This window comes from Atractosteus spatula, chromosome 14 (genome assembly GCF_055471065.1).
Source record: "Atractosteus spatula isolate fAtrSpa1 chromosome 14, fAtrSpa1.hap1, whole genome shotgun sequence".
NCBI lineage: Eukaryota > Metazoa > Chordata > Actinopteri > Semionotiformes > Lepisosteidae > Atractosteus > Atractosteus spatula.
Window position 1 is genome coordinate 10,605,144 of NC_142719.1, and position 27,673 is coordinate 10,632,816.

The 27,673-nt window shown below is 40.4% G+C and overlaps 2 protein-coding genes across 3 annotated transcripts; one reads left to right on the top strand and one right to left on the bottom strand.

The window, feature by feature from the left end:
* Positions 1-215: 215 nt before the first annotated feature.
* snrnp40 (small nuclear ribonucleoprotein 40 (U5)) lies at positions 216-10,509 on the bottom strand. Its single transcript, XM_088932706.1, has 10 exons — positions 10,237-10,509; positions 9,381-9,510; positions 8,793-8,886; positions 7,365-7,530; positions 6,591-6,713; positions 5,993-6,113; positions 5,589-5,671; positions 5,173-5,234; positions 2,968-3,071; positions 216-1,942 (listed from the first exon to the last, which is right to left on the bottom strand). The coding sequence occupies exons 1-10, from the start codon at positions 10,354-10,356 to the stop codon at positions 1,893-1,895; spliced, it is 1,053 nt and encodes a 350-aa protein (XP_088788832.1). The 5' UTR covers positions 10,357-10,509; the 3' UTR covers positions 216-1,892.
* A 2,097-nt stretch (positions 10,510-12,606) lies between these two features.
* On the top strand, positions 12,607-26,591 carry zcchc17 (zinc finger, CCHC domain containing 17). 2 transcript variants are annotated; one of them, XM_088932333.1, is made up of 8 exons: positions 12,607-12,702; positions 13,953-14,072; positions 15,913-15,970; positions 18,427-18,527; positions 19,415-19,506; positions 21,305-21,405; positions 21,951-22,090; positions 24,858-26,591. In XM_088932333.1, exons 2-8 carry the CDS (start codon positions 14,031-14,033, stop codon positions 25,098-25,100), a joined length of 777 nt encoding a protein of 258 aa, XP_088788459.1. In that variant the 5' UTR covers positions 12,607-12,702; positions 13,953-14,030; the 3' UTR covers positions 25,101-26,591. The 2 variants fall into 2 exon arrangements, with proteins under 2 accessions (XP_088788459.1, XP_088788460.1); XM_088932334.1 differs by having other exon boundaries at positions 12,638-12,698.
* The last annotated feature ends 1,082 nt before the right edge of the window (positions 26,592-27,673 follow it).

A 27,673-nucleotide genomic window follows, 5' to 3' on the forward strand; every position in this document is an offset into this window, starting at 1 on the left:
ATTCCTGGGACACCTTAGCAGAGGGCTTCTCTAATTAACACATCTACCAACACCACAGTCCTTCAATAAGGAGTTTTGTTTTCACAAAGACAATATGAGGGGTTTCTTCATCAGGAATTACTGATATGGTTGAGGTCAGAGATATGCACTTCATCAGTCTATGACACAAACGGTAAGAGAATTAAGACCCTGGTGTAAAATAAGGGCCCAAGCACTTAGATAAAAAAGTTTATTTTAAAAAATTCACAATAAAAACATTTCCTTGTGGTACAAAGGGTGGTTCTCACAGCTTTGTGGCATTTTAGAGATTTTAAAATGATTTAATCCACCAAACAGCAAATACAATTTCCCCTGTGCCTGCCACACAGCCTACAGACTTTATTGGTTTCAGAGCAGACAAGACATAAGGAATCTGCAGTTCCAGTGGGATCTTCATTTCTCCCCACAGTAAAACGAGGACTTTTACCAGTTTCTTTCAGGAAAAAGGACACATGTAGTTTGCATTCCCTTACCGCTGTGGTTTCCAGCATGCAACACAGTGCTCGAGTCAAATAATGACACTGGGCCAGTCAAAACATTACCAATTACTTAAAAATGTTTACATCGCTGAATGTAAGCAATATTTTCTTTTCTTTGGGGGGGGATTTAAAATTAAAAATGCCCATACACTGTACACTGTTCTGTTGTAAAAAAACTTACCTGTGGTACAGAAATGCTAATGACAAATGACCAAAGGGTATTTTTGTTTGTATAAAGCACAGACTAACTTGTATAAAGACACTGGCATAACATTTACCAGTATGCATTATTTTCTCACCATGTACTGTGTTTTCCTACAATATGCTTATTAAGACTTGAGGGTAATTCATTACACACTATTTAAAAAAACATTAATCTTTTTGCTTTAACCCTGCATGACTCTTGCAGAATATTGTTATTAGAAGTCAATTTTTAAGAAATATGCAAAGACGACTGGATAAGATCATGACCTAGTATCACATCTGCGGTCTTCTGACTTGTCGGTGAGTTATGGCTATGCAGACCAAAGCACAAAATGATGCCAGGTCATCTTCCATAAAACATCGAATAAGTTAGAAGTGGAAAATGACATGGGATTATCAATATTTATAGTCTTTCCATAAGGTAAACACTTCAACCTTCTTGAGGAAGGCTTGTTTTCCCAGGATATTCTGGAACATCAAAATAGCAGATAATCAAAAACATTTTTTTCATATGAATTCCATTCTTTTAATTTTTAAATTGAAATGACTGTCATTTCACATAAAATACAGTTTGACAGTGTTTACGTATCGACAGGAAACATTGGTAGTCACAATGCACACAGTGGGGAATTAACTGGAGCCACCTTCAGACAGCTTGAACGAAACCATGTAACACTCTGTTCCAGTTAACTCGCATCACATGCCACCTAACTGTAAGGCATATGACAGTAAACATCGTTTTTCAATCTCTTCCACTTTATAATACAGGAATAGACTGTTCATGTGATTAAAGACTGCTATCATTCAAGTTTTGGAATCCAGAATCCTGCCTGCCCGTTATTACAGGCTGTTATTTAAAATACCTCTTAAAATACTTTCGGGGAAAATCATACAAGTTTCCTATGCGCTCTGTGGCAGCCTTCACAACAGAAATTATTTTACAAAAGGGGTCAACTTCTGTTTGGATTATCCTCATGACTGTGCAGGGGGTGTAAATTCCAGCGAAGCCAGTCTAAAGACCGTTTTGCTGGCATGATATAAGCTATGTTGCTTGATTGTAGAAAGCACGTATCCCAGGGCAGCACTAGAGACATGCCTGGCCAAGTTATTCAATGAGGTTGAGTGGTTCGACTCCAAAGCAGAAACAAGGTGTTGATTTCCCTGCGTCCTCTACTGGATCTCTCCCATGTACAGCCGCTTGTCACTTGACCCCGAAAGAACTGCATCAAAGGAAAAGATAAGATGAGTTTGGCTTAATCTCTTTCGTTTCTGTCTGAAGTTAGTCTTTATTGATCTCAACTAAAAAAGCATTGTTCCCCTAACAGTAATGCTTGTGATAACAAAGGCATGGAGGCTTGTTTTTGTGTCTATCCAGTGTTGTTAAGGGAACTCAGACCCAAACACGCTATTTACTACACATATGTAGGATGAAAACACATTGCTCATCTTTTGTGAAGCTACATTTTAATTTTTATTAATCCATAGTCAAAGAGACCCCTTATCACACCATTGTTTAACAGCAAAAGAAGCAGAATTCCAGAAGCTGCTGCTGCAATGGTGCAAAATCTAAACCCAAAATGCCTTTTGCAACATTCCTGTAGGATAAGGGGAGGTTCAGTACATCAAGAATTATGTGTGGGAAAATGACATCATAATAATCAATAACTACTACACCCAAGTCTTCAATAATGAGGAACACGCCAAGTAGGAGTATACCAAATATATGCTGAATACTCCAAGTGGAAGCCAAGTAACACTGAACAACTCTGAAATAAAATAAACTGATCTATTAAAAAAAGAAAAATTAAGAACAATTTTGCAGATTCTAAAAGCACAAAGTTTCAGTGAGGGAATTTTACAGCACATTAAAAGGATTTTGTTTAATGTTTGTTTAATTACAAAAACTGGAGAAATTCCAGAACCCTGGAAACTTATAATGGCAATACACAGAAGGGGATGTTCACACCTAGGGCACTGCAGGCTCGATACCTTAACCTGTACATCATGTGAAGTACTGTAAACCCATAATAAAAGTTACGTCACCATCCTATCTGTACAGCAGCAATATTATTGGGAACATGTATGCACTAGCCTGAATTTTCCACCAAAGTCCCAAAAACATTTTGGCATGTGGGGTTACAGGTGTTTTTACATAAATCTCGACAATATATACCCATCGTCAGTGGAGTCTGTCCGTGCTATGGCATGACCAGAGAGAAAAGTGCATACTGCACACAACTCTTACCAACGGGCTCCTCGGGGTGGAAGACCACTTCGTTGACAGAGCCAGCATGACCAGGCAGCTTGTACAGGATTCTCCGGGAAGTGGTGTCCCACACATACACAAACCTGCAACGTGCAAGGCATGAGTCACTTGATATGGGCCTTCATTTCACTACACTGGCACTGACAAAGTGCTAGATCCGTGCATACAGCTTGGTTAAGAGACATTAACCACATCTACTTTGAGATAAGAACTCACAAATACACAATTCCAAAATAAAGCATTGCAAGCATTGATTGGAATTATTCTATTAGCATAGGGCTTTCTATGTTTATGGACTCAGTTATCAATATTTAGGCCTGAACCTAATAACATGATATTGATTAGACTGCAAAAGGTGAGGAGATAAATGAAAGCTACACAAGTTTTCATTTTTTTTCCATTTCCTAACCACTTCTCTCAATTCAGGGTCATGGGGGAGCCTGAGCCAATCCCAGCAAGCAACAGCCCATGATGGACAGGACGCCGGTCCATCACAGGGCACACACAGACACAAACACACACATTCACACCAGTGCGAATTTCCCGGAAGCCAATTAACCTACTAATATCTTTGGAATGTGGTAAGGAAACTATGCAAACATGGGGAGAGCATACAATCTCCATGCAGATAGCCCACCAGGTCTGGATATGAACCCAGGGTCTCAGAGCTGCAAGGAAGCAATGCTAACTACTGCACTTCAGTGCCACCACATAAGGTTTCAATTACAGCAATTCCAGCACCAGTTATACTGTATTCACAGTATTGTAATGGAGTGGATTCAGACCACACTGAACATTTATGTGCAATCAGTGTCTGATTTGCACAAATGTGGTAACAATATTTTATGGCTCAAATCCCCCACACCAGCAAAATAGCACTCAGAACCCACAAAAAACATAAAATACTCCAGCAGTAAGCTACATACAGCCCATTAGATAAGAAAACTCCAATAGAAAACTCAACAAAACTACAATTTGCCTTAAGTAGCGTAAAACCTCCACATGATAATCCACCATTTCTCTCCCAGAATTTAAGAAACTAAATCTACTGATTCATAATGAATTTAAGTCATTAACTGTTTCAAATATATGGCCCACAGTGCAGAGCAATACCAGACAATATAAACAATATGCAATGAACTGGCCTGAGCTACTGAGTAAATTATGCTTTAATCCTAATTAACAACTCAGAAACAAATTGGGTAATCCTTACAACAGTGTAGCCGTTACTATACCCTATTATGACCCATTTAAGTAGAATCTCTACCAAAAAACATGTTATTTACGCATGGGAATTCTAAAGCCCTTCACCCCCTAAACAGCTCCATCTAGTGGGAGCACATTATCTCAAGTGGTGATCCCTTAGAGCACAGCGAAGTATAGGTGCTTGTAGGACAGAAAAGGCATTTCTATACACAAAATAATATGGTGGCTTAGAAACAAAACCCAGGCCATGTTGTGGAAGCTCACTGAATGGGATTCTTTAGAAACTAAGATGCTACTGAGGTATTGGTTGAATAATAAAATACTAGCAACATGAGAGGAACAAAAATGGCTTTCTTTGTGCCATTTGCAATTGTTTTTGTGTATTTCCACCATAAGAAAAATCTTTGGACAACACAAAAGTAAGAAATGCAACTGATGCATTTGCACAGGCTCTTCAACAAAGATCAAATTGTTTTGCAAGCTTAATTAAAATAAGAAAATTATAAAACTGGCATACGATGGCGGTGATCAAATCCATAATAAAATATGAAGAGCACAAATAAATGTGACCAAGAGCGAGACTGGTAAAGAGATCAGAACATGTAAAAGAAGTTGGCCTGTCAAGGACAGACGAACCACTTTGACAGCAGGGACAAACCGCACAGCAGGCTCTAGCTGTGAGCAATTCTAACACAGGGTCATGTGTGATGGGCTCAACTCTGCCCCAGCTGCGATTTGATCACAGTCTCTCGCGGGCTCAGAGTGGACACAGCAAAGACCAGGTTGTCTAAAGCAGGAGAAACCTATGCTGTCTGGTTTTCAAGTTTTCAAGGAGGGGGAGGGGGGATGTCACTTCTGTAACACGGCCAGGATCTACATCTTTTCAGCCCTGTAGTGGGTCAGGCTGCTGTGCTATACAACTCATTTTCTGGTAACATTTAGATCTAAGTTCACTGCTCAGTACCTCCGACACCTTACCTGTCTGCTGAGCCTGCGGCAATCTTGCTTCCATCAGGGGACCATGAGCACCTCAAAAGATTCTGATGAAGGGGAAAAAAAATGAACACTTTTTATTAACAACTTTCAACCACGTAACACCCTAAAACAAACAGCCCAAGTTCAATAAAACAATAAAATAAGCAATGTTAGATTATGGCCCATGTGGACAATATATATTGTACACTATAATCCATTTATAAAATGTGTATCTTTCTACAGATCTTTGGATGAATTTAATTTTAATTAAGCTTCCCAATTCATTACCTCCTGATAAATGGACAAAGGCTGGCTTTTTAATATTTTCACTTTAAAAACACGCCCCCTTCCCATCTGTCTTCCTCAATTCAGATACACCAGAGATGGGAAAAGAACAGGGAAAAAAGCAGCAAAGTTACCTTTTCAAAGTTATGAACATTTCCTTGGAATATCTTCACACACCTTTCCTTTGGTGCGAATGGGCGGACATCCCAGACTCGAACTAAAAGAGAAGCAATATAATAAAGAAAGATAGTTCTGAATGTGCAATTCTGGCCCCTCCTTTACCATCACGCATGCCTGTTGCTTCAATTAGACCTATTAACTGATGGTGCTGGATGAACCTCAAATAGCCCATCTACATGTGCAGTCGTTTATAAGAGCTCATCATTCTTTCATCATAAGGAGTGTGTGATCTCCACACGTCCCATTTAAATTATAAATGTAAATGCAACTAAACAAGGATCACTGGCCTTTTACCCACCAATGCTACTTAATTAGAACTGCAACTAGCCACCAACCTCAAGGCCTAGCGAGTGCTTACCTGTGTTGTCCATGGAGTTGGAGAGCAGGTAGGAGCCTTCCGAGCTGAGACTCAGGCCAGTCAGAGAGTCCCCGTGTCCCTGCATGGTGTATATCAGCTTGTTCTGCCGCAGGTCCCACACCTGTTCAAGGACATTGGCAAAGCATTCGTTTTAATTAGGGCACCAGCCAGATTTACATATAAGCAAATCAACCCCTACACCGCTGCATAATGGACTACAGTATACAGTATGTATGGTTAAAAACATAACCCTGCTTTATAGGATAATTACAGTACTAATGCATTGGCATTAGGTTAATTAAAATAATGTTGATCAACTAAAAACAAACAAAAGGGATCACAAAATTATAGTAATCAGCTAAATTTGACAACGTGAATCCCTCCCCTGTGTCCAGCCTGCACTTTCTCCTGTGCCTGATTAGCACACCCCACTGTAATGAAACTGGCAATACAACTGTCAGTGAGCCTGTTATTCCCCACGCTGCTGACAGAACCTGGAGCGTTCGTTACAATATAACTTCAAGACCACGCTGAGATGCACATGCTCGACTTCAAGTGTCCAGCCAAATAAGCAGAGGACTGACAGGCAGACACTCACCTTAATGTCATTGTCAATCCCTCCTGAGATGATCTGGTCGCTGGTGTCATTGAAGGTGACAGCCAGGACCTGGTACGTGTTCTGGAATGTGTGCACAGCTGCCTTCTTCCGAATGTCCCAAAGCTACAAAGATAAATTAAAGATTTGCATTTAAGGCCTCTTTTTTTAAAAAAAACAGAATTTGACTTAAAAACCTTAACTAAATCAGCAAAGACCAATTTAACTGTGCTTAGATTAGATTCATCTGGATATAACAAAAACCCACCAAATACCTTTTAAGTGTCAAGGGCCAGGGATGCTTAGTTAAAATACCTTTTTTAATTCCAGAATAATTCACGAGACTGTCCAACCACTTGTATTCAAGATTCAGGGGAAATTACAAAATATACTGGACTGAGGCTCTCCAGAGGCCATGTCGGAAACCCCCATCCTAGGAGACTGTTCCAAAGGAGTTGGAACCACATGCACAGTAAGACAACAGTGCTCTGTGACAGATAAGATCTTTCTTCAATCCAGACCACACACATTCAAAATTGTGACCTTCTGAATTTAAAAAGATCAAATAAACAATAACATTCAATGCCAAGTAAAATCAAGCTCACACCCTTCATTTTTTACTCTGCATGTAACAATGTGACATCTAAAGGGAAAAGGCAGAGTTCTCCATTGAGACACAAGCCTTTTTTTTTAATAGTTCTCCATATCAAACTACAACTTTCATTTCTAAGAATCTCCAAATGTTGAAAAGCACACAAGGGAACTTGAAACACTTACTTTAACTGTGCCATCATCGCTGCCCGTGCAGACCACCTGCGGCCCTCGTCTGGCTGGGTAACAGGAGTTCACGAATGACGTGTGCCCTTTCAGCCTCTTGATCCGCTCCCCTGTCTCGCTGTCCCACACGGCCACTGTCTTGTCTGTGGATGCTGAGAAGAGCAAGCTGCAGAGCAAAAGCGGTGCTTGCAATGAGAAGTGGTGCATGTTAAGAACATTAAAAAGAGCAGCTTTCAGGTCCTTCATCCTACTCTGATATCTCAGTTTTGTGCCTTCTGAACGCTTCTGTACAATCTGTCAAGCTACTCATTGCTGTCTGTAAAAGGGCGGTAAGTACAGACAGGGTGGAGATTCTTGTCTGAACCACATTCCCCAGAATGCTGTGGAGTGAGGGTTATGTGGGGAATGAACTGCCATCTTCAATCACTTGACCAATCAGAGCAAGACAATTGGTTGGTGACATTTAAAACCAGGAATCTGATGCTTCCAGGTTGGCCATCTGCCTCTGCTGTGTAGAAGGAGAGCAGGGAATCCTACACAACCCACATCAGAAGGAGAAGGAGGTGACTGAAGGACCGGCCACTGGAGTGATAAAAGTTTTTAAAGACAAGAATAAATTTTGGAACAGAGATTATTTTTGGGAAAGACTTTGGGAGAGAGAGAGATTTGCTTTGTAGCTTGTAAGCAGCTTAGCTGCCAGATTTACAGGAGAAAACAGACGTTTAGCTAAAGCTCGAAGAAGGGCTGGGCTTTTAAACTCTGTGTTTCTATGTGGGTTTGTATCAAACCTATACTGCATGCTGTGTATGGTGAGCTCTGGCTGTTTTGTCTTGCACTACAGATAAAGAGCACTGTTATGGCTGTGTTTGTGCATCTGTCTTTCTGGGAATCATTATGGCACACCGCCCCCTGCTATTCCACCCACAACCCAGCTATACAGGATTATGAAACTCGGGCACATTTCAGGTCTATTTTGCACTATAATACTGTCTTTTTAAAGGATTTCTGTGAGGTGTCCAGTCTAGAAATGTTAACAGAACCAAAGGAATGCTGAAAGTACAATGATGATACAGGTTAATGTGAATAATCTGATTCTGTGTACTACTGCCCCTTAAAATCTTATAAATAAAGTTAAAATCCAGAATCACACAGCAGTCAGCTGATCAACTACTGTTTAAAGTACACAGCTTTGGTGTCCAATGTGTGAGATGTTGCCAGGCTAGATTGCTTAGATTCAAAGCAATGATAAGCTCTCAACTAAGCATACAGTATGCAACACAGAAGGACCTAGAAAGTACTGTTGAAAAGTAGAGGAATTATACTGCATAAAGTTTAGGAATAAAAAACCCATTAATATGAACACAATCTTCTTATTTAACTAAGGAGAACCTTTGTAGAAATCAAACAATTTAGGTATGTATACATTACCTGCCATCTGTGTTATAATGCAACTCCATGACCGCTCCGCTGTGGCCTTTCAGAGTGGCGTAATTGTCACAATCCCCATAAACACTCCATAGCACTGAAAGCAAAAATAGCAGAAAACTAGATTAAGCCCGAGAATGTTCTGTACACACTTTTTAAAATGATCTTGGGTACTGAACCCCTAAGGACATGCAACCGCTGCTTCTTCAAAAAAAAATGAAGAGATTTTCAAATTCCTTGAACGAATCGTATTCAATCGAGTCTTTCCTAAGAAACACAACAGTGAAGTCATACGCTCTCATACTTTGTAAAGAATTGTTTTAGGGGTCTGGGGAACAGAGGCTGGCCACACAGTCTAAGTTTCCTTTTGCTTCTACTCCTATCACAACACACCAAACATACATGTGTTTTGCTCACACCTGAAGAAGGCTCCACGGCCGAAACGTTGTTTTCTTTCTTCTTTTTTTCCCAGCATGGAATAAACCTATTACTTGTTCCTTTGCAGCCTACGCATGCTGATGCAGCTACCCACCTGAACTACTACATGCGTTTTTATTACCTCAGGAAAAGAAACCGATCACAAGTACTCACAGATCAGCCTGTCGTAGCCTGCGGATGCCAGCGTGGCCCCATTGGGGTGAAACTTGCAGCAGTAGACCTCTCCCTCATGGCCACTGAGAAGCATGATAGGAGCCTGCAAACTGGAACTTCGTGGGGGCCCCTGTGATTACACAGACAAGAGTGTACAGAATCAGATTAGCCATGATATTCAGGGCAGAAGTTCATACAAACAACACTATCAAATCTAATCAGCTCCAGTTGAGCAGGACTGTCTTTAAGACGAGAGGGTTTTGCATTCACAATCCTGTGTTCAGCAAACGATTTCATATACATCTGAACACCTTCCCCAATTCCAAAAAGTTTTCTAAACATGTACTTGTACAGATATGTTTTAGATTTCTCATTAACAAATATGATCTTTAAACTAAAAACAGGGCAAAACAAACTTTCCCAGATAGAATTAAGACTAGCCTTTCTGTGTATGGACCTGAGTGCTCGATAAACTACATCTTGCTGTCACAACCTTCGCATCTTCTTCTTTGAAGACTCGGCGTTGCAATCTTTGCCGTTGATAATTGCGCCCGATTTTAAAAATAACATAAAACAAAGAATAAATTAACATTTCACAAGCAGGATGTAATGATCAGATCACAAACTAATAAATTTAAATTTGGATTTCAAACACAAATAACAGTGCTTCGATTTTGAAAATATATAAAGAAGAGGCGGAACTCAATTTAAAACAGTACAGCGTGTCAAAACATCCATATCTCGAATGTAAATAGCAAGTTGGTGTTGTTTAGGCTATAATTCGCAGAACACAAAGAGCTCGGTAAAATAAAGTGAACTATACGCATTATTCAGCCAACGTATTTTTAGTTCCTACCATCTGCATGAGCTGCTGGGACTGAGCCGCGGCAACCAGCTCATTTCTTGGTCTCTTGTTCGTCGGAACCAGAGCCATCTCCGTTGGCCCAACTCCCTTCCTCTTCTTCTGCTCTATCATTTCTTTTTACTCAATTTCGAATCAAAACGTTACTTTCGAATGAATATGTCGATACAACCGTTGCCTTTTCAGCTAAATAGCTAAACTCCGAACCACATCCAAGAGCACCCAACAACACAAACGCGGCGAGCATCCGCAGAAAGAACTTCCGGTGACTAACGATTCTGATTGGATAATATTTAGAGGTTGTTATTTTTCACCCGCCCCGCCGCCTCCCCCTAGAGTCCGATAGACGGACTCTCACCCCGGAACCAAAAGTAGAGCAGCTGTGTATTGGTTGAAACGCCTATCTGTTATACAGAAAAGCTGAATGGACACTGTATGTAGCTGCATGGACAGCTGATCAACACATTTGTGTTCTTTCGAATTGACTACTGTAATGCTCTACTCGCTGGGGTATCTAAATCTACTTTGAACAAACTGCAGTATGTCCAAAATTCAGCAGCCAGAATCCTGACCAGGTCTAGTGCAAGTGCTCACATTACTCCTATCCTGGAGTCCTTGCACTGGCTTCCGGTCAAATTCCGTGTAGACTTTAAAATCCTCATGCTCACCTATAAGGCTCTGCATGGCTTGGCACCTCAGTACCTGTCTGAACTATTATCGCTCTACTCCCCACCTCACAACCTTCGCTCTTCTTATTCTGGTCTCCTTACTGTCCCCCAAGCAGTCTACATTGTATGGGTGACAGGGCCTTCTCCTGTTATGTCCCCAAGCTCTGGAACTCTCTGCCCAAGGATTTCAGAGAGTCACCTTCTCTAAACTCCTTCAAAACCTTCTTCTTTAGAAAAGCCTTTACTTAACTGGTTCCATTCTTCACCCCTCTGCTTTTCCTAGTACCACCATCCACGGTCTCCTCTGTATATTGAAATTGTGTTTTATCTTGTGTATTCTTTTTATTTATTGTTGTTGTCATTCTGTAAAGCACTTTGAGAAGTCACCTTTAAAGGCGCTATATAAAATAAAGTTTATTATTATTATTATTATTACTACGTAAGCTTATAGGATGTTGGAATTTGTGCTGCAAGGTTCTTTGTAGCAAAGGCATGGAAATGTTTGTTGGTGGTTTATGATGTAGGTATTTAGCTGCGGTGCTCATTACAGTGTGTCAACGGCCTAATCAAGCAGTCAAATTATCTCGGTTAACTGCCTGTGAGTATTTGACAAGTAATTGACCACTTTACTGACCATATACAATTTCTTTTATTAGGGTTTTGTCTTTTCGCACACCCCAGCTTGCTCTCCAGGAGATATAGACAGGAAGGGAAGCTTGGAGTCAGAGCGCCCCTGGAGCAGTTAGGGGTTAAGGGCCTTGTTCAGGATCCGAACGGAATAGGATTTTTCTGCCGGTCGCGGGATATAAACCGGCAACCTTCCAGCCACAGGCGCAGATCCTTAGCTACAGAGCCACCGCACCACGAAGAGTCCACTGCCACCTCCGTGGTAGATGATACTATTTGTATTTTACATTGCTGTTAAACGCAATTAAGTTTTAGAAACAGAATCTGAATTAAGAAAAGCGGCTGGAAAAAAAATGTTCTGCTTTTAAGTACCGCAATAGAAACCAGACAGTAAAAAGGAGCGGTTATCATTGCCAATTATATTTAGAAACTACACAGATTTCCAAGTGTTTTGGGGTACAAATGCAAGCGTCATGACATAAAACACTTGACAAAAACATATTGTATATTGTGGCATAAACCACCAATTTGTAATTTTTGTCTGTAATATTTCAAATAGAATCTTCAAACAACCTAGTGCTTTGTGTGGAAGTGTCCGTTTTAACCTTGGTCTTCAGTCTCTGTCAGTGTAATTTTATCTGGACCCGCGATGCACGTTATACCGCATCGTTTAAGTTTAAGTTGACCCCCTGGGGATGAATAAAGTATTTTGAATTAAATAATCGTATCTGTTTAAGATGCTGGGACTGAGCCACGGACACCATCTAATTTATTGGTCTCTTCTGCTCCATAATTTTTTACTCAATTCCGAATCAAAACCCTATTATTAAATAAACATGTAAACTCAACCGACGTTTTTTCACCATATCGCCTGTATTTCAAGCTACCACCCGCGAACACAATACGGCGAGAGTCTGCAAAAAGAACATCAGGTTACTGACGATTCTGATTGGATAATATTTACAGTATTTTTATTTCACGTCTATGTAATTGGTCCTTTCCTTGTTCGCCCGCACTACCATGACCCGCCCCCTTAAATCCGATAGGCGGACTCTCACCCCGGAACAGAAAGAGAAAGAGCCGTGTGTTGGTTGTAGAGCCTGCCATACGGAGGAGCTGTCCGCGCTCTGCCGCTCTTTGTAGCTGCTGAGGCATGTGAATGTGGGTTAGTGACTTAGTTTTGTTTTCATCAGGAAGTATTTTCTGCCTTATATCAAAAGATTTAATACAGTAAAGTGCAATGTTGTTTTCGCTAAGGGCAGACGTTCTGGTGTGTAATGGTCTATGTTTGACGCAATATTCCTTTGGTTTAATAGTACTGTGCGCTATTGCTGCATGATCAATTAGTTTTGGTTTTGCTACTCTTTTCACTCTCGTCCCTACGTTTCGGAAGCAGGTTTATATTACAACAGTTTGTAAAAAGACATGCTGGCTAGGTTAACTGGGATGTCTAAAATGCTCCTGTGTGATTGTTGAGGTAGTGGACATAAATGTAAATACTCTGGGTAAGCTTGGGATTGCGAGTGATAAAAATACTGGACCACAGTGACTTTGGAAAAGGGGTGATTTGGTCGCGTTTGACAGCTCGCCGGGCTGATGTTTCGAGAGCATCGGTGTCTAAAGTGAGGTCACCGTGGAAAAAGTGCGTATTCCAGGGTTGTAATGTCCAACTGCAGATCGATTGACTGGACATCTCAGCCCATTTCAACTGCCATGTTGCAGTGCACTCTGGCGAGTCCAGTGGTGCAGAGAGCCCAGGCGTTAGACTGCCGAGCAGTGGAGAAATGGGATATGGTAGATGAATCATCCTTCATGCTCTCCACATGCAGCATGCAGACGAGTACATGTCACACCAGCCTAAAGAACCCTACAGCCCTCAGTCCTTGGTTCTGTGTTGGGTCCTGGTGGTTTTGTCATTTTCCAAGAATGATTTGAGTGTGCTCATTCCCTTAGAAGGCAAGATCAATGGTAATCGCTGCTTAATGGTACTGAGTGATTATCTTCAGCCTGTGTTGCAGCTTTTCTTTCCACCCACAGAGCATGAGTGGTGGGCCAAAGGTCTGAGCAAGACACTGATGTTATCCACATGTTCTGGCCTTTTCACTCACCGGACCCCAAGTGAGCAGTTATGAGATAATCTAGCACTATGCCTGAGTTATCATTTTCTACCTCTGCCAATCAGGAGTGAGTTGGCTGTCTTTCTCCTTGAAGAATGGCGCCACATCCCTCCTGCAGAATTCCAAACGCTGGTAGACTCCATGCCCCAGCGCATACAGGCCGTACAGGCTGCAAGTGGTGGCCCAACACCCTGTAAAGTGATGATTAAGAGGTTCCACTTTTTTTGTTCAGTATCTTTATGTATAGGTATAGTTTGAAATTATTTTGGAATAATAGGATTATTTTCACTTCACCTAGGAATTTTCCTGAGGAGATGAAGTCAAGGCACACACTGCAAATAGTTTAGCAGAATAGATCTCAGACCAGAGGACAGCCATGGATGAACTGCCCGAGCTCTACAGTATCCTCAGAGGAGAGGTAAGGTAGCATCGGTGTTTAAACTCTTGATTTCAGATCGACAGAGTCCTGTCAATCTAATAAATGTGAGGGTGTCATTGACTGCAAGTTACAGGTTTAAATCCTAGGCTGTGCCAAGCAGCTGTTACTAAGAGTGCTAGTGAAGTTGGTCAGCTGGGTAAAGTACAACTGCCAGTACAAACGCCCTTGAACAGAGAGACCTGTGACCTTATGGTGCTGTCACTAAGGACCTTACCCCTGTCTAACCTAATCACAAGCTTGGCCCTGCTAAACAGATTTCTGGGAAGAAATCACCAAATATATTGATATAATACATTCTCACATTAATGCTGTGTGCTTGTGTAGTGAAATTGACTTGATTAATACTGATCTGCAGTATCTTGAAATGTTGAAATGGAAGTAAACTTTGGCACAGAAAAAACCTTAATACACAAATACTATAAATTGTATATTTGTTAGTTTTAGACTCTTGTTCCTAATCACATACATTCCATATTTAATGCGCACAAGTTGAGTTAGTTATACATGTATAAGTAGTGTTAACGCATGCATAGTGTAAATAAATAAAATGCAGGTGGCTTTCCTTATCACCAGGGGGCCCTGTTTAGCTGGGCCCAGTATCTGGAAGCATTCAGCATTGTAAGTACTGTTAACATGTACATCCCTGTTACAAAATGCATGATTATCCTGCTCAGATATAGTGGGCTGTTCTCTCCTTGATAGAAAGGCACTGCTTTTTTTTGTCCACTAGACTTTCAGTGCCAAAAGAAGCAGATTGTACAACAATGTTCTTCAGTGTTGACCTCTCAGGCTGGTCTGAATGTTGTAAAAGGAAGTCTGGTTATGTGTTACTAAGTATGTCAACGGGGAAACACTATGGTGGGGCAGTGGATAGCATTGTTCTCCACAGCGCTGGGGTCCTGGGTTCAATTCCTGAGGTGCTGTCTGTGTGAAATTCGAATATTCTCCCCGTGTTTGAGTAGGTTTCTACTGGGTGTTACCAATTAACCTCTGGTAGGTTAATTGGCTTCCGAGAAAACTGGCCCCTGTGTGAGTGTGTGCCCTGAGACGGACTGGCTTCCTGTCCAAGGTGTATCCCACCTTGCTCCCATTGCTTGCTGGGATAGGCTCTTACTTCCCTGCTACCCTGTATTAGATAAAGCAGTTAGAAAATAGATGGATGGAAAGCACTATTTGGAGTTCCAGTATGGATAGAAATTGACTATGTCAGGTCGATATGCAGCTTTGTGCATTTTTCTACTCTTTTCACTCTTGTCCTTTCTGTCATCTGTTTTAAGTTAAGCTTTATAGATCTGTATTTTGTAGTACAAAAAATAACTTTTGAGCTTTGTGGATGTGTAGAGAGGAAACAATTATGTTAATGATGAGGAACAACTGACAGTGAAACAGACGTATTTGCTACTACAGCAATTAACACATCAATACACACTAATGAATGTTTCTGCATAGTTGACCTTAAACTCATATGTGAGAAACTCATATCAGATGTTTGAAGATCAATGTAAATTAATGATTGCTAGCACATCTGAGCTTAATTTTTTCTCACCCATACCAAGGTATTATAATAGAAAACAGTAGGTGGTGTCTTTGATCAAATTGTTGGTGCTTATAATGCACAGTATGTATATGGTAATAGTATCTAAGATGTCTCAACATTTTGCAGTATGTATCTGGTAATTCTTGTACTGTGAGATAATATCTCACATGCATTTCATTGCATACAGTATGTGCATATGACAAATAAACTGAACTGTCTTTATTTCTCCACACAAATAATTGTGGGTTATTCAGTTGTGTCCATTTTTTTTATTGTTCTCAGGTAGCATCTGTTATGGAATATGGAGCCTTTATTAAAATCCCAGGCTGTCGCAAGCAAGGTAAATGAGATTTCTTTCCCACAAGCCCCAGCTCCGCGCAGTTGGCCTCCCTTCAAACAGCACAAACGATGAAACCCAGCACATCAGGTAGTGCTGCGTTTGTGCCAGTTTGTGCTGTTGACAGTAGCTTTTGTGCTGCTTTCGTTTCCAAGATAAAGTGCTTTATTTTTTGGGGGGTCTGATGTCACCTCTACAACGGCATAGGAGAATGTAACTGGTCTGGTTTGTTAGTGCTGTTTCTGTAGGTTTGTGCCATTGAAAGTAGCTTCGCAGCAGATTTTGTTCCCAATATATAGCTCCTTCTTTTTCGGGTAATCATGTGACCATGTACGGCGACTTTCACTGCTCATAAACCCACCTGGTAAGTTTAAACACAATTACTGGATGCGAAGATAGTCAGCATTTTTTTTTCTGTGCTGGCAAACAATTGCGTGTTTTTAAAAAAGGATTCAACTTGCACGTCTTAATATTTAGTAACTGTGTCTAAATAGTAGATTTTTTAATCTGAAGAAGTAATCAGTTTCTCAATGCGTCCTTTTTAAATAAATATGCAAATCAAGGAACTTTTAAAGATTCAAGCCATCTTTTGAGTCACATGCAGTATTTAAAAAATTACCAACTGTGTGTATCATTGTCGTAATACCTGTTTTGTGCAAAGCAAATTTGTAAACATGGAAAAAAAACAGAAAATTGTTGGGGTTTTTTTAAGGGGCACTATGTATTAAGTTCACCTAGGTAGGTCATAACACATCTGCAAAAACAACATTGAAAACTACAGTCTCACACATGTAGACCCCAGAAATATTTGAAAACCTTTTTTATTTTCACATAAAATAATTGAACGTATATTTAAAAAAACTATAATTATCTATGTCTTTGTGTTAAGAGTGCTCATAAGTGCAATCATAACACGATTAGGTCACAGTCCCTCTATTTTTATATTTCTGGTCAATCCTTGGTGTAGAATACAGGGTGAGGGCACACCTTGTTGTCTGAAGACACTCAAGTCACACAAACGCCCAGCAAATAATGGTAATAAATGCAAAATCAACCGCCACCTCCTGGGCAAACAAAGAAACACAATTGCGGACAATGGAGCACTAACAAATCAGACCGGTTCCTTTCTCCTGCCCCATTACAGGGGGGCTAGGTGACGTCACGCCCCCCCCAAAATAAGGTGCTATACCTCGGAAACGAAAGCAGCACAAATGCTACTTTCAACGGCACAAACGAGCGCGAATGCAGCGCTAACGAATGCAGTGTGTTTCATCATTTGTGCTGTTTGTAGGGGGGGCGGCTTCAGGGAGCTGCAAGCCCCTGGTGTTCAGTACGTCTGTGGCGACGTTCGGAATGTTATTCAAATTGTCTGACAATGTAAAAACAACATTCTGTATGTAATTATGTATCAGAGTGACAATGTAAAAACAGTCTGAAAATCTGTTTGGGTAATTACAAAGAAAACTACTCTTTACAAATTCATTATCCAGGCCCATAGTGTGTGTGTGTGAAATTCTTTTCCATTTTTGATTATTGTTTTACTTTTTATGCGAACAGAATAGAACAATAAGTCTCACTCTTTAAACTTACATTTCTCCAATTCCATCCACTACTAGTTTCCCTCACTTCTCATGCACAGAACTGTCAGTTTGAAAAACGTTTTTCATTGCCTAAGCTTTACATAGATAAAGATGTTTCCTGTAAGAAAAATAAGAACAACCTGGAGACATTGTAGAACTATTGTTTTTCCTGCTATCACATCTGCTATCACATTTGTGAGCAGTAAGAAATATATTTTGGCAAAGATCACATAAGAACACCAAACAGTTAATAGTTTGGCTGTTATTTCTTTTTTTTCCCATTGGTTCCTTTGTCCCTTTGTTCCTTTGTAGAGTATAGTCTTTCGCAAGACAAATATAACTCCATGGTCAAAGTGTTTAAAAAATCTGAAGGGATTATCTAATGTGTTATATAATAACGAAATGTACAATCCTACCAAGTGGTCAGTTCCTCTCCAGTGGTAATTCCAGCTACAATATATTCTGGTGTCTAGTAAACTGCTCTTGAAGGTCTTGGAGATCAGGGACTGTCTAGTGGTCTTCTAAAACATCAATCCTGCAAGCTGTCCCTTTGGTTCAGTAGATTCTGATGACTTTACTTTTGCTAGCTGTGAACCCTTGAGACTGTCTAAATTGGTGCTTTAACTGATGAACATCAACCTTTCTTTCCTTACTATAGCACGCTTACAAAAAGCCTTGTCAGCTAGTCCTTTGATGACTGTGAAGTAGATTGGAAATCCCATATCTCTTGCCTCCCCACTGCTTGAGAGACCCACGTTCTGTTTTGATTGGGCTGTATTCAGTGGTGGAAGAGTATACACACATCCACATCCTGCTCTTACCTGTGTATGAAAGCGGACCCCTGCTGTACATCTAAGTCCCTTTCCCTTTGTCTTCCAGGGCTTGTCCACCGGACTCACATGTCCTCTTGTCGCGTGGACAATCCATCCGAAATTGTGGATGTTGGGGAGAAGGTGTGGGTGAAGGTGATTGGCAAAGAGGTAATTCCAGAAAAAAAAACAGAATCCCTTTCTTTTTCATGCAGCAGACACAAATGGAAACTATGTGAACGTGTATGTAAATGTAAGAACAGGAGACATGTCTTCACACAAAGCATTCTGGGAGTGTAGAACAGGCTGCCCAGATATATTGTTGAAGCTGACACCCCGGTTTCTTTCAGAAAACAGTTCCTCAGTTAGCTACAAATACTCCAGTGAGCTAGATGGGTTGTATGGCCTCCTTGTTTGTAACCTTTCTTATGTTCTTGTATTGTTTAACCTCTAACAATTGGCTTGATCAAAGGTTCTGCTCATTAGTAGCAGGGACACTACTAATACCTCCCTCTCTTAGACACAACCATAAAGCAGATTGCTACTACCGCATGTTGGAATGTGCAGTAGTCAGTAGTTCTCAGTCTAATCTAAATACTCTTAATTTATCGGCAACATATACATTCTCACTTGGTTGTCTAGACCTGGCAGTTTCCACAGGTGCAACAGATAGTTTTGTTCTGCAAGCTTCTCAGACAGTGAAGTATTCAGGTGTATAAGGCACAGGTGAGCTGGTCTTTCATGTTTAATGCTATTGTTATCAGACTGAACTATTGTTACTCAACTATTGATACCTAATCTATTCTACCACTGGTCATGTTGCTTATATAACCATAATGGAGTTCTAATCAGTGAAGTCATGGGGCTTCTGGAGAACTGTATTAAAAATGTGCATTTAGTGTGCAAACTTTAGTGTGCATTTCTCTGCCCAGGGCAGGCATGATGTGGTCACGTTAAACCCCAGTATTAACATCTTTCTGATCCATCTGCTGTACTTTCTTCTTTAGTGCGAATGGGATATAATTTACCAGACAAGTAAAAAGTCTTTGTTGTTTCAGGTTCAAGATGAGAAAGTGAAACTTTCTTTTTCAATGAAAGTTGTTAACCAAGGAACTGGAAAGGATTTGGATCCCAACAATGTTGGCTTAGAGTGGGTAACCCTTTCTACATTTAATTTCTTTGTTTCAGACTCAGAGCCACCTTTATTTGCCAAGTTTATATTACATACAAGATATTTACTCTGGTGTACTTGCTGCTACAAAATCATTCTACATATACCATACACAAACAAGACTAATAGTTATCATTAAGGCAGTGCACATATAACTACAGTAGGATTTCTGGTTAAGCAAATAGACAGCCCTAGGAAAGGGTGGTTTTGTTTTTAATAGACGAGTAGAGTCTTCCTCAGGGAAGTTTATGTCACAGGTGGCAACCAGGGTGGGAGAAATCCTCAGCAGTCTTTCCTGTCTGCCTGCTTCTTTGCTTTGGAATTGTACAGATCATCATTGGAGGGCAGATGACAGCCAGTGACCCTCTCCACAGAGTGAACAACACTCTGCAGTTTATCTTGGAAGCAGGCAGATATGTTACCAAGCCAAACATTTGCCAAGGCTATCAGAATGCCCTCAATAATGGCCCTGAAAAACTATTAGAATTGGATAAGGAAACACCAAAGTTTTCCAGTTGATGTAAAAAGTAGATTTTCTGGTGTGCTTTCGTTGCAATACTGGTGATATGTCTCCCAGTTAAGGGTATTAAACATCATAATTCCCAAAAACTTAAAGGACTCCACCACACTTACAGCTGCATCATTGATTACCAGGGAGAGAGGCTTTGGAGAATGGTTCTGGAGATCAGCTAATACTCTTTGAATGGTGTTAAGCTTCTTGTGGTTGCTAGCACACCATAATACCAGCCGACTCACCTCCAGGGTGAACTATAAGGTGATGTCATCTGCAAACTTAATTTGTTTTGCAGAAGAGTTGTTGGAGGTTGGAGTTATTGGGGTATAAGGTATAGAGTTGTGGGGCAAGCACACATCCTTCAATAACACCAGTATTCACAAACACTTTGACAAATATGGGCCTAGTCACACCCTTTGCCTTCTGTCTGGTAAAAGTTGAAAATCCAACTGCAAACGGAAAGTTTGGGTGTGTACGTCGTGCTGTGATTATGCAAGTTTTCACTATGGATTTGCTGCATTGTAGAAATGCTCCCCTATGTGCTAATAGTAGTTTATATGACTGAAAATGTGCCCAGTCTGGATTTGGGTGGAAATGTGAACAAAGTTTTTAATTCTGCGGTATGTTAATGTTTTTTTATGAGTTTTCAGGAATATTTGGAGCCTGATTTTTCATCTAAGTTCATTAATTATTTTTCATTTTTTATATTTTTTTTACACTTAAATAGAAGTAAAAGGTGTTATTAATCAACTCCCAAAGGTAGCGGTTTGATATTTTTTTTAGTCTATACTGACTTTCTCATATGCATAACCTATAATAGTAAACAGCAAAGAGAGAGCCAGCCTGGGTCCTTTGTAACCTAATGTCTTGGATACCAGTGACAATGGTATCTTGCTTAAAAATATTGCATTTACAGCAACTCTTAAGTGCAACAATGAAGTCCAGGGCATTCCAGGAACACCAGATGGTGGAAAGGATATTGTTTATCCTGAAATTGTCAATGGTTTCTTAGGAAGCTGATTGCATTCATTTTTGTCATGTCTGGCAGCTGAAGGAATAATGCTGTAAATCCATACAGTCTGAATTTTCCTCCGTAAACATAATGAATGTTGTGCAAAACCAGGATGTACTTCATTCATAACCTGCGTTTCATCTGTGTTGGGTTATTGAACCTCAGTTAGTTAGCCCAGTTAGTCTGAAGTGTGGTGACCTTGCTGGCCCTCTGCCTGTTGTCTGACTCAGTGTTGTCTGTTCCGCTTGCAGACAGGACGAGCGGCGGAGACGGGAGTTCAGAGATTACTCCAAACAGAGGATCACCCTGGAGGCCGTTCTCAATACCACCTGCAAGAAATGTGGCTGCAAAGGTTGGCTTTCAGATGGGACTGATGAAAATTACAGTATAATAAATGGAAAATTTAAGAATATTCCAGACAGAATTCAGATACTCTTAACAAGATCAGTAAATGATTCAAAGATGTACACGAAGGATTGTTGGGTTCTGGAACAGCCATGTTGTTGATGTGAATTTACTGAATGTCTTGACAGAGCAGAGAGAGGAGATCCTGGGTTCAATAAGCAACCAAATGAGCACGATGGGTTAAATGGCCTCATTTGATTTGCAGCTTTTAGAACGATCTAGTAATTTAACAATGGGTGGAAGCACAATTACGTAAGGTCAATGACAAGGGATGTTGAGCAAATGTATCTAGCTGTGCAGTTTATTTGCTGCTGTCCACCAGGAGCACCTGGTGCTTGTAAAATGTAACTTAAACACTTTGTTTGGCGTTTTGCCTTCCATTAATTAATTAGTCAGGTTTTCATTGGCTAACTTCATACCAGAATCTGAGAACAGGTATTTAAAACCTGTGTTATATAACATTAACATGCGTTTGTCTCGATCCTACCTCAGGTCATTTCACAAAAGACTGCTTTTCACAGCCCGGAGGGCTTCAGTACAGCTTGTTACCAGAAGAGGAGGAGGAGCAGACAGGAGAGGGCTTTCAGGAACAGCCGAGCCAGTCGGGGAAAGATCCTACCAAAAGGAAGAAAGTAAATGATTTAACTAGTGTCCGTAATGTCTGTTTTAGGCTGCATTTTGAATGATTTAGAAATGGACAGAAAAACGCATCTGGTTAAAAACAGTGCTAATCACAGACAAACCTGATGGCAACCATACAGAAAGACTGACCAAACTCAACTCTAACGTGATGTTAAAATCAGACCTTTTTGTGGTTTAATATTATTATGTTTATTATGTAAGCACTTTGAGAGGAGTGTTCAGAAAAGTGCTATATAAATAAGAATGTATTATTATTATTAATATGGTAGTTGCAGGAAATATTAATCTTTGTGTTAAATAGATAATTAACATTTTGGTATTATGTCATGAATACATAATTCATATTCATGAGAATTATCAAAGCTACTTCCTTTACAGTTAACTGCGACTGCTTTTAGTGTTTTTGTGTGAGCCATGAACACAAGAAAAGAATAGTGAGTACAGGTCTTGTGGAAACCTTTAAAATATATATTTTTTAATTTCTCAAAATCTTTTGGACCAGCTCTGACTGATTTATAGACCGGTCTGTCTGGAACAGAGCCAGGCTTTTCTGATGGGAACTGAAGTCTCTCACAGCTGCTTGAATGTTTCCCCTCATAAGCAGCTGCTTCCTGAATCCCTTGTTGTTTGCGAGCCCTTTCAGCTGTTAACAACACTCACAGCATCACAGCAGGACTGGTTTTGAATGTATTGTGGCACTGTATGGATAATTCTTTAAGTGGAAGTGTATAGTGTGTTCTACCTCAGTGTGGAAAAACCCTTCATTCCTTCAACTGCAAACATTCCACTCCCATAGCTTATAGAGTGATTAGCTGAAACATTGTCATTATTAAACAGCTTAATTTGAAGTTCTTATCAGTGCTGTCATTATACATTTATTATCAGGTAATTCATCATTGAGAGGCTAGTAAGTGATTAACCTGAGTGATTGATTCCTGTTTTGTTAGATATTTTGTGCATGAGATACATCAATCTTATGAGGGTTCTTTAACTGCAGTTATAGTAGGTCTGCCAACAGAAATTGCCAGGTCTGAAGATTCAGTGCAATTTGGCGGTCATCACTGACAAAACACAGCTGGGTGCTCAACAGCACTGTCAGACTACTGTAATCTAACATGTATATCCATCCATTTTCAACCAATTCAGGGATGGGAGGGTGGCGAAGCCTATCCGGCAAGCCACCCCCTGGATGGGACGTCTGTCCACCTCAGGGCACACACAGACACAAACACACACATTCACAGCAGGGCCAGTTTTCCCGGAAGCTAGTTAACCCACCAGCAAGTCTTAGGACTGTGGGAAGAAATGGGAATGCCTGGAGGAAACCCACACAAACATGGGGAGAACATCCGAACTCTGCTGAGGGTTTCGGAGCAGTCTTTATTAATTAAATCTAGCTGAAAAGGTCGGTCAAATCCTGCTTTCTTTCAGCTGTAAATACGGAAAAGTGTAATGACACCCCCAGAAAACCAGATCAAGTTGATCCAGAAAATAGTAATGTCAATCACAAAAAGGATAAGATCATCTCGACCGTTTTTTTCCGGATAACATGTTTGAGAACTGGCTGCTCTTTTTTTTCCAAAATCCATTACCACTTTAACCACAAGTTAACATTGTTTTTGTTAGTCTGTCATTGAGGGCCAGAATCTTGCATGATTTCCAGGTCTCGTTAAATTAGCTGAAGATCTTTGAGAATTGTTAACTTTTATGAACTTTTAATGTGGGGGGAAAAAAAAGACACCGAGTGCCTTCCAAACTGTAATTATGCACTACTTACAGGGTCTTAATAAGCTCTGAGGCAAACGTTAATTTAAGATTTGTGAATGATTTCTTACTCAGTCAAGGGAGGTAACTCACTCACTTCTTTCAAGAAGAGATATCAGTGTCTGTATTTGCTTAGATTAGTGCAGGGTCTCATATGTCTGCCTTATTATACTAACCGGACAGAAAGACACTGAAACTCTGTAACCCACCCCAAACCCAAAATTGTGTTAGCTAGCAGAACAACATGAACTTAAACAGAGATACATTAGCAACTGTTTCAGCACCCTCAACCATTTGTCTTTTCTTTCTGAAATTATGGGCTCTGTTTGTCTGTGGTCCAACTTTTATTCATCTGGATTTTTTATGGCTACAGTTGCCGTGGTCATGTCCATGAGTGTCATCGATTTGGGAGTTTGGGGATTTGCTCTGACGTTAGCAGTGCAGGTGTCGGAAATGAACTGCAACTGTTGACAGAGGAAGATGGGGACTGATAGTAAGGACACTGTGTGAAGAGAATATCACAGGTTACTGGTTTCCTGCACTAAATATACTGCATACATAATATATAAATATATGATCATCCATCCATCTTCTAACTGCTTTAGCCAGTACTGGGTTGCAGGTGAACCACAGCAAGAATAACGTTTGTAAAGATAAAAGCAGTGAAAGTAAAAAGGCCATTTTCAGGATTATTTTAAAATGTATTTGTTGATGCTGTCTTTCTCACATATATATTTTTCTACGGTTTTTAGCCCTCTTACTTTAGGCATCCAGTATGTATGTTAATCAAGACAAATCAAACGTCAGTATTTGGTACACCAGCACATAATATATAAACTCTTAGAAAGAGAGTAGATAGAGTTCAGTGAGTCAAATCTTTCTTTTCACACTTCGGAGACTGTCCATTTGCTGACCACAATGGTTCGGTCAGACATTGCTGCTAGTGCATGGGCACCCCCGGCATTTGACGTGCCCTCTGTTCTGACCCCTCAGGAGAAGAAAACCAAGAAGAAGAAGAAGATGAAGAAGAAGCTCCAGGAGCAGCTCCACAGCTCGTCCGGCTCGGACAGCGACGACGGCTCGGACTCCAGCTCCGACGAAGATGACCCCAGACCTACCAAGAGGAGGCGCTCGTCCAGCAAGAAGCACAGGCGGTCCTCCTCCTCGGAGCAGAAAAAGAAGAAGAGCAAGAAGCACAAGAAACAGAAGCACAAGGCCCACCGGAAGCGCGACTGAGCGATGATGACTGGGAGGATGGAGCCCGGTCCTGGCTGACGTGCGGCTGTGACAGAAGTTAGGGCCACCGATTACCTCTCAGAGAGGAAACAGCTGTAAGATGCCTGGAGACAGGGCCCCACATCTAGGCAAAGGCCTCTAGCTTCACAGCAAATGGCTTAATTTAGGACTTTAAGTCACAATTAATACTGCAGCATTAGTGGCTGAAATTAGTTACAGAGGTATTTTTGTGTAGTTATTACTAATTTACTGCAGACCTTACCATCATATTTTAATACAGCTGTAATTGTAAAATGTACATATTACTGTTATACATAGAGGTATTTGTGAATGTGTCATTCAAATTCATACTGATAGGAAGTTTATCAAAAATTTGTGTGATCAATTAAGGTACAAATTTAGTGAGAGGCACATCTGCAGTTGTAATTGATACCAGATCAGATGTTTTCAAAGACTGAGGGATACTGTAGTTTCTCAGCCACAGAGCAGTACGATACTTTCTCAGGGTAGATCTCAGAGACTCCTCTCTTGCTGTTGGGGCTGCAGTATCACACAGACTAGGAATTTGTGTGCTCAACAAAAAATATTTACAAAATGTACAAAAATGCTAAATGCAAAACACTGTAAAAAGGCTTAGAAAAGTTTGGACATCATCCACAACAGAGTTTCCTTGGTTGTTATGTGTTTTTTATAAATACGATTATTTGAGACACCTTTGTTAAAACTTTGCTGTATACTGTATAATTGCTGGTGTATTTTATTGCTTATGCAGTCTACCACTTTGGAATTGATTATGAATCCATTAGGTCTTGTTCTATGCCAAAACCATCTAAAGCAGCTGCATATTCTTAGATGAGACATCTAAGGAACATAATGATTTTACTTTGGGAAAAATAATCCTTCACATTTATAAAGTGAGGTTTCCAAATGAGCAAGAGATGAATTAGGTAAGAATACAAGAGAGGCTACAGATCAATGGCATTTTGATCAGAGAATCTCTCCCAGCCATTTCTTGAAGAACACTGGGAAATCGGCTTCAACAATGTCGTGGGGACGTTTGCTCTTTACATCTCTAGAAGTGCCTCCTCTTCCTAATCTCAGACGTCCTGCTATCTTCATTTCTCTTTTTTGCTGTGTCCTGCTGTAGATGCCGAAGGAGCCCACTGTATTAATCTTGTCTGTACCTTCAGGATTCTCAGTGTCTGTCATGACCTCTTGTAATCTCATCTGTTCAACTTCAAGGACAAGCACATTCTTGCAGCCTTACCAGGAACTTATCTTTTCTATCTGGTTGCTCTTATCTGAACGTTTTCCAGGGCTGTAGTGTCCAGTGCTTCTTGTAACTAAATTAACAATGATAAGACATTTTTGTGCTAGGGGTATTTTTTGTACCAATAAGAGATGGAAACTATGTATTGGGCAACCTAGAAGGTAACACTGCAACACATTTTATCCTTGCAGATTTCTGTTGAATGAAAATATTTTTAAGGCGCTTTCTGGGCTGGCTTTTGATTGACTTTGACTAGTTGCCTTTTACATTGGATGAGCTTATTGAAAATGCTATTGATTAATTAGCATTAATTAATCTGCATTGACTGGTGTAAAGGTTCATGGGGATTCTGACCCACACGATTTACTGCGTCAGAATATTAACCCTTTACTTATCTGGGCGACTTCTAAAACCACAAAATTCACTGTCCTTTGTGCAACTTCTAGAGCAGCAGCAAATATTTAGTAAGCAACTGTGAGCACAGTTTTGCAGATGAGGTCAAAAATTAAAGTCAATAGCCTTTCATACATTGTTAACTTAGTACCTGATGGTGGTTTTCTATTCAGAAGTCTTCAATGAACAAACACGTACAGGTACCATCAAGCTCTGGGCTGCAGTTTGTGCCTGGGAGTTGGGTCATTTTTGTTTTCTACCCAGGTCAGTCTGTCTCTTCAGGCTGTCCTACACTTACTCCTGCCATCCTCTGACCTGCTTGGCAAAGCCTGTCACCTAGCTCAGCGTGTCAGACACATGACAGGGGATACAGATTGTTTTGGCTTGTCTGGGAATGTTTCTAAATTTAAATGCTGGGCATCAGCACTGTACAGCCCTGTATGTGCTGATATTCCGTGTGACCTGCAGTTTTCCAACATAGAAATGCTTTTCAGATGTGCTTGGATCACAAATTTAATTTTGCTTTTAAAAGAAATGTATGATTTTAATTTATTTCAGTATTTACTGCAATTTATCTACCACAATCTCTCTAACCAGTGCAATACTTTTACATTTACTTTTAATGCAATGAGCTATCAGTTTCTGCCTTATCTCCACTGGTCCCTGGGAACCCATCTTCTGGATTTTCTGAGATGTTAAATGCTTTATAAAGGCTAGAAATGAGGGTCATCCTTCCTGCCCCACTCTCTTTGTTGCTTCTGATTCATCAGTCCCAGATTGATCTTATCTATTCATGTCTGTGAGCTTCAGCATTTTTGCAGATGATGTAGTTCTGATGTAAGTGGGTCAGGAAATACACTGCCTTTATTTCATACTACAGCCCCCCCATCCAGTCACACTACTGTAGAAC

Excerpts from the sequence above, each read along its gene's own strand:
- snrnp40 (XM_088932706.1), bottom strand. The coding sequence starts at position 10,356 with ATGATAGAGCAGAAGAAGAGGAAGGGAGTTGGGCCAACGGAGATGGCT. Across the intron at positions 6,714-7,364 it reads GCGATGATGGCACAGTTAAA|CTTTGGGACATTCGGAAGAA; the intron begins GTAAGTGTTTCA and ends TTATCTTTGTAG. Across the intron at positions 5,235-5,588 it reads ATGTTCATAACTTTGAAAAG|AATCTTTTGAGGTGCTCATG; the intron begins GTAACTTTGCTG and ends CCCCTTCATCAG.
- zcchc17 (XM_088932333.1), top strand. The coding sequence starts at position 14,031 with ATGGATGAACTGCCCGAGCTCTACAGTATCCTCAGAGGAGAG. Across the intron at positions 14,073-15,912 it reads ACAGTATCCTCAGAGGAGAG|GTAGCATCTGTTATGGAATA; the intron begins GTAAGGTAGCAT and ends TATTGTTCTCAG. Across the intron at positions 22,091-24,857 it reads ATCCTACCAAAAGGAAGAAA|GAGAAGAAAACCAAGAAGAA; the intron begins GTAAATGATTTA and ends CTGACCCCTCAG.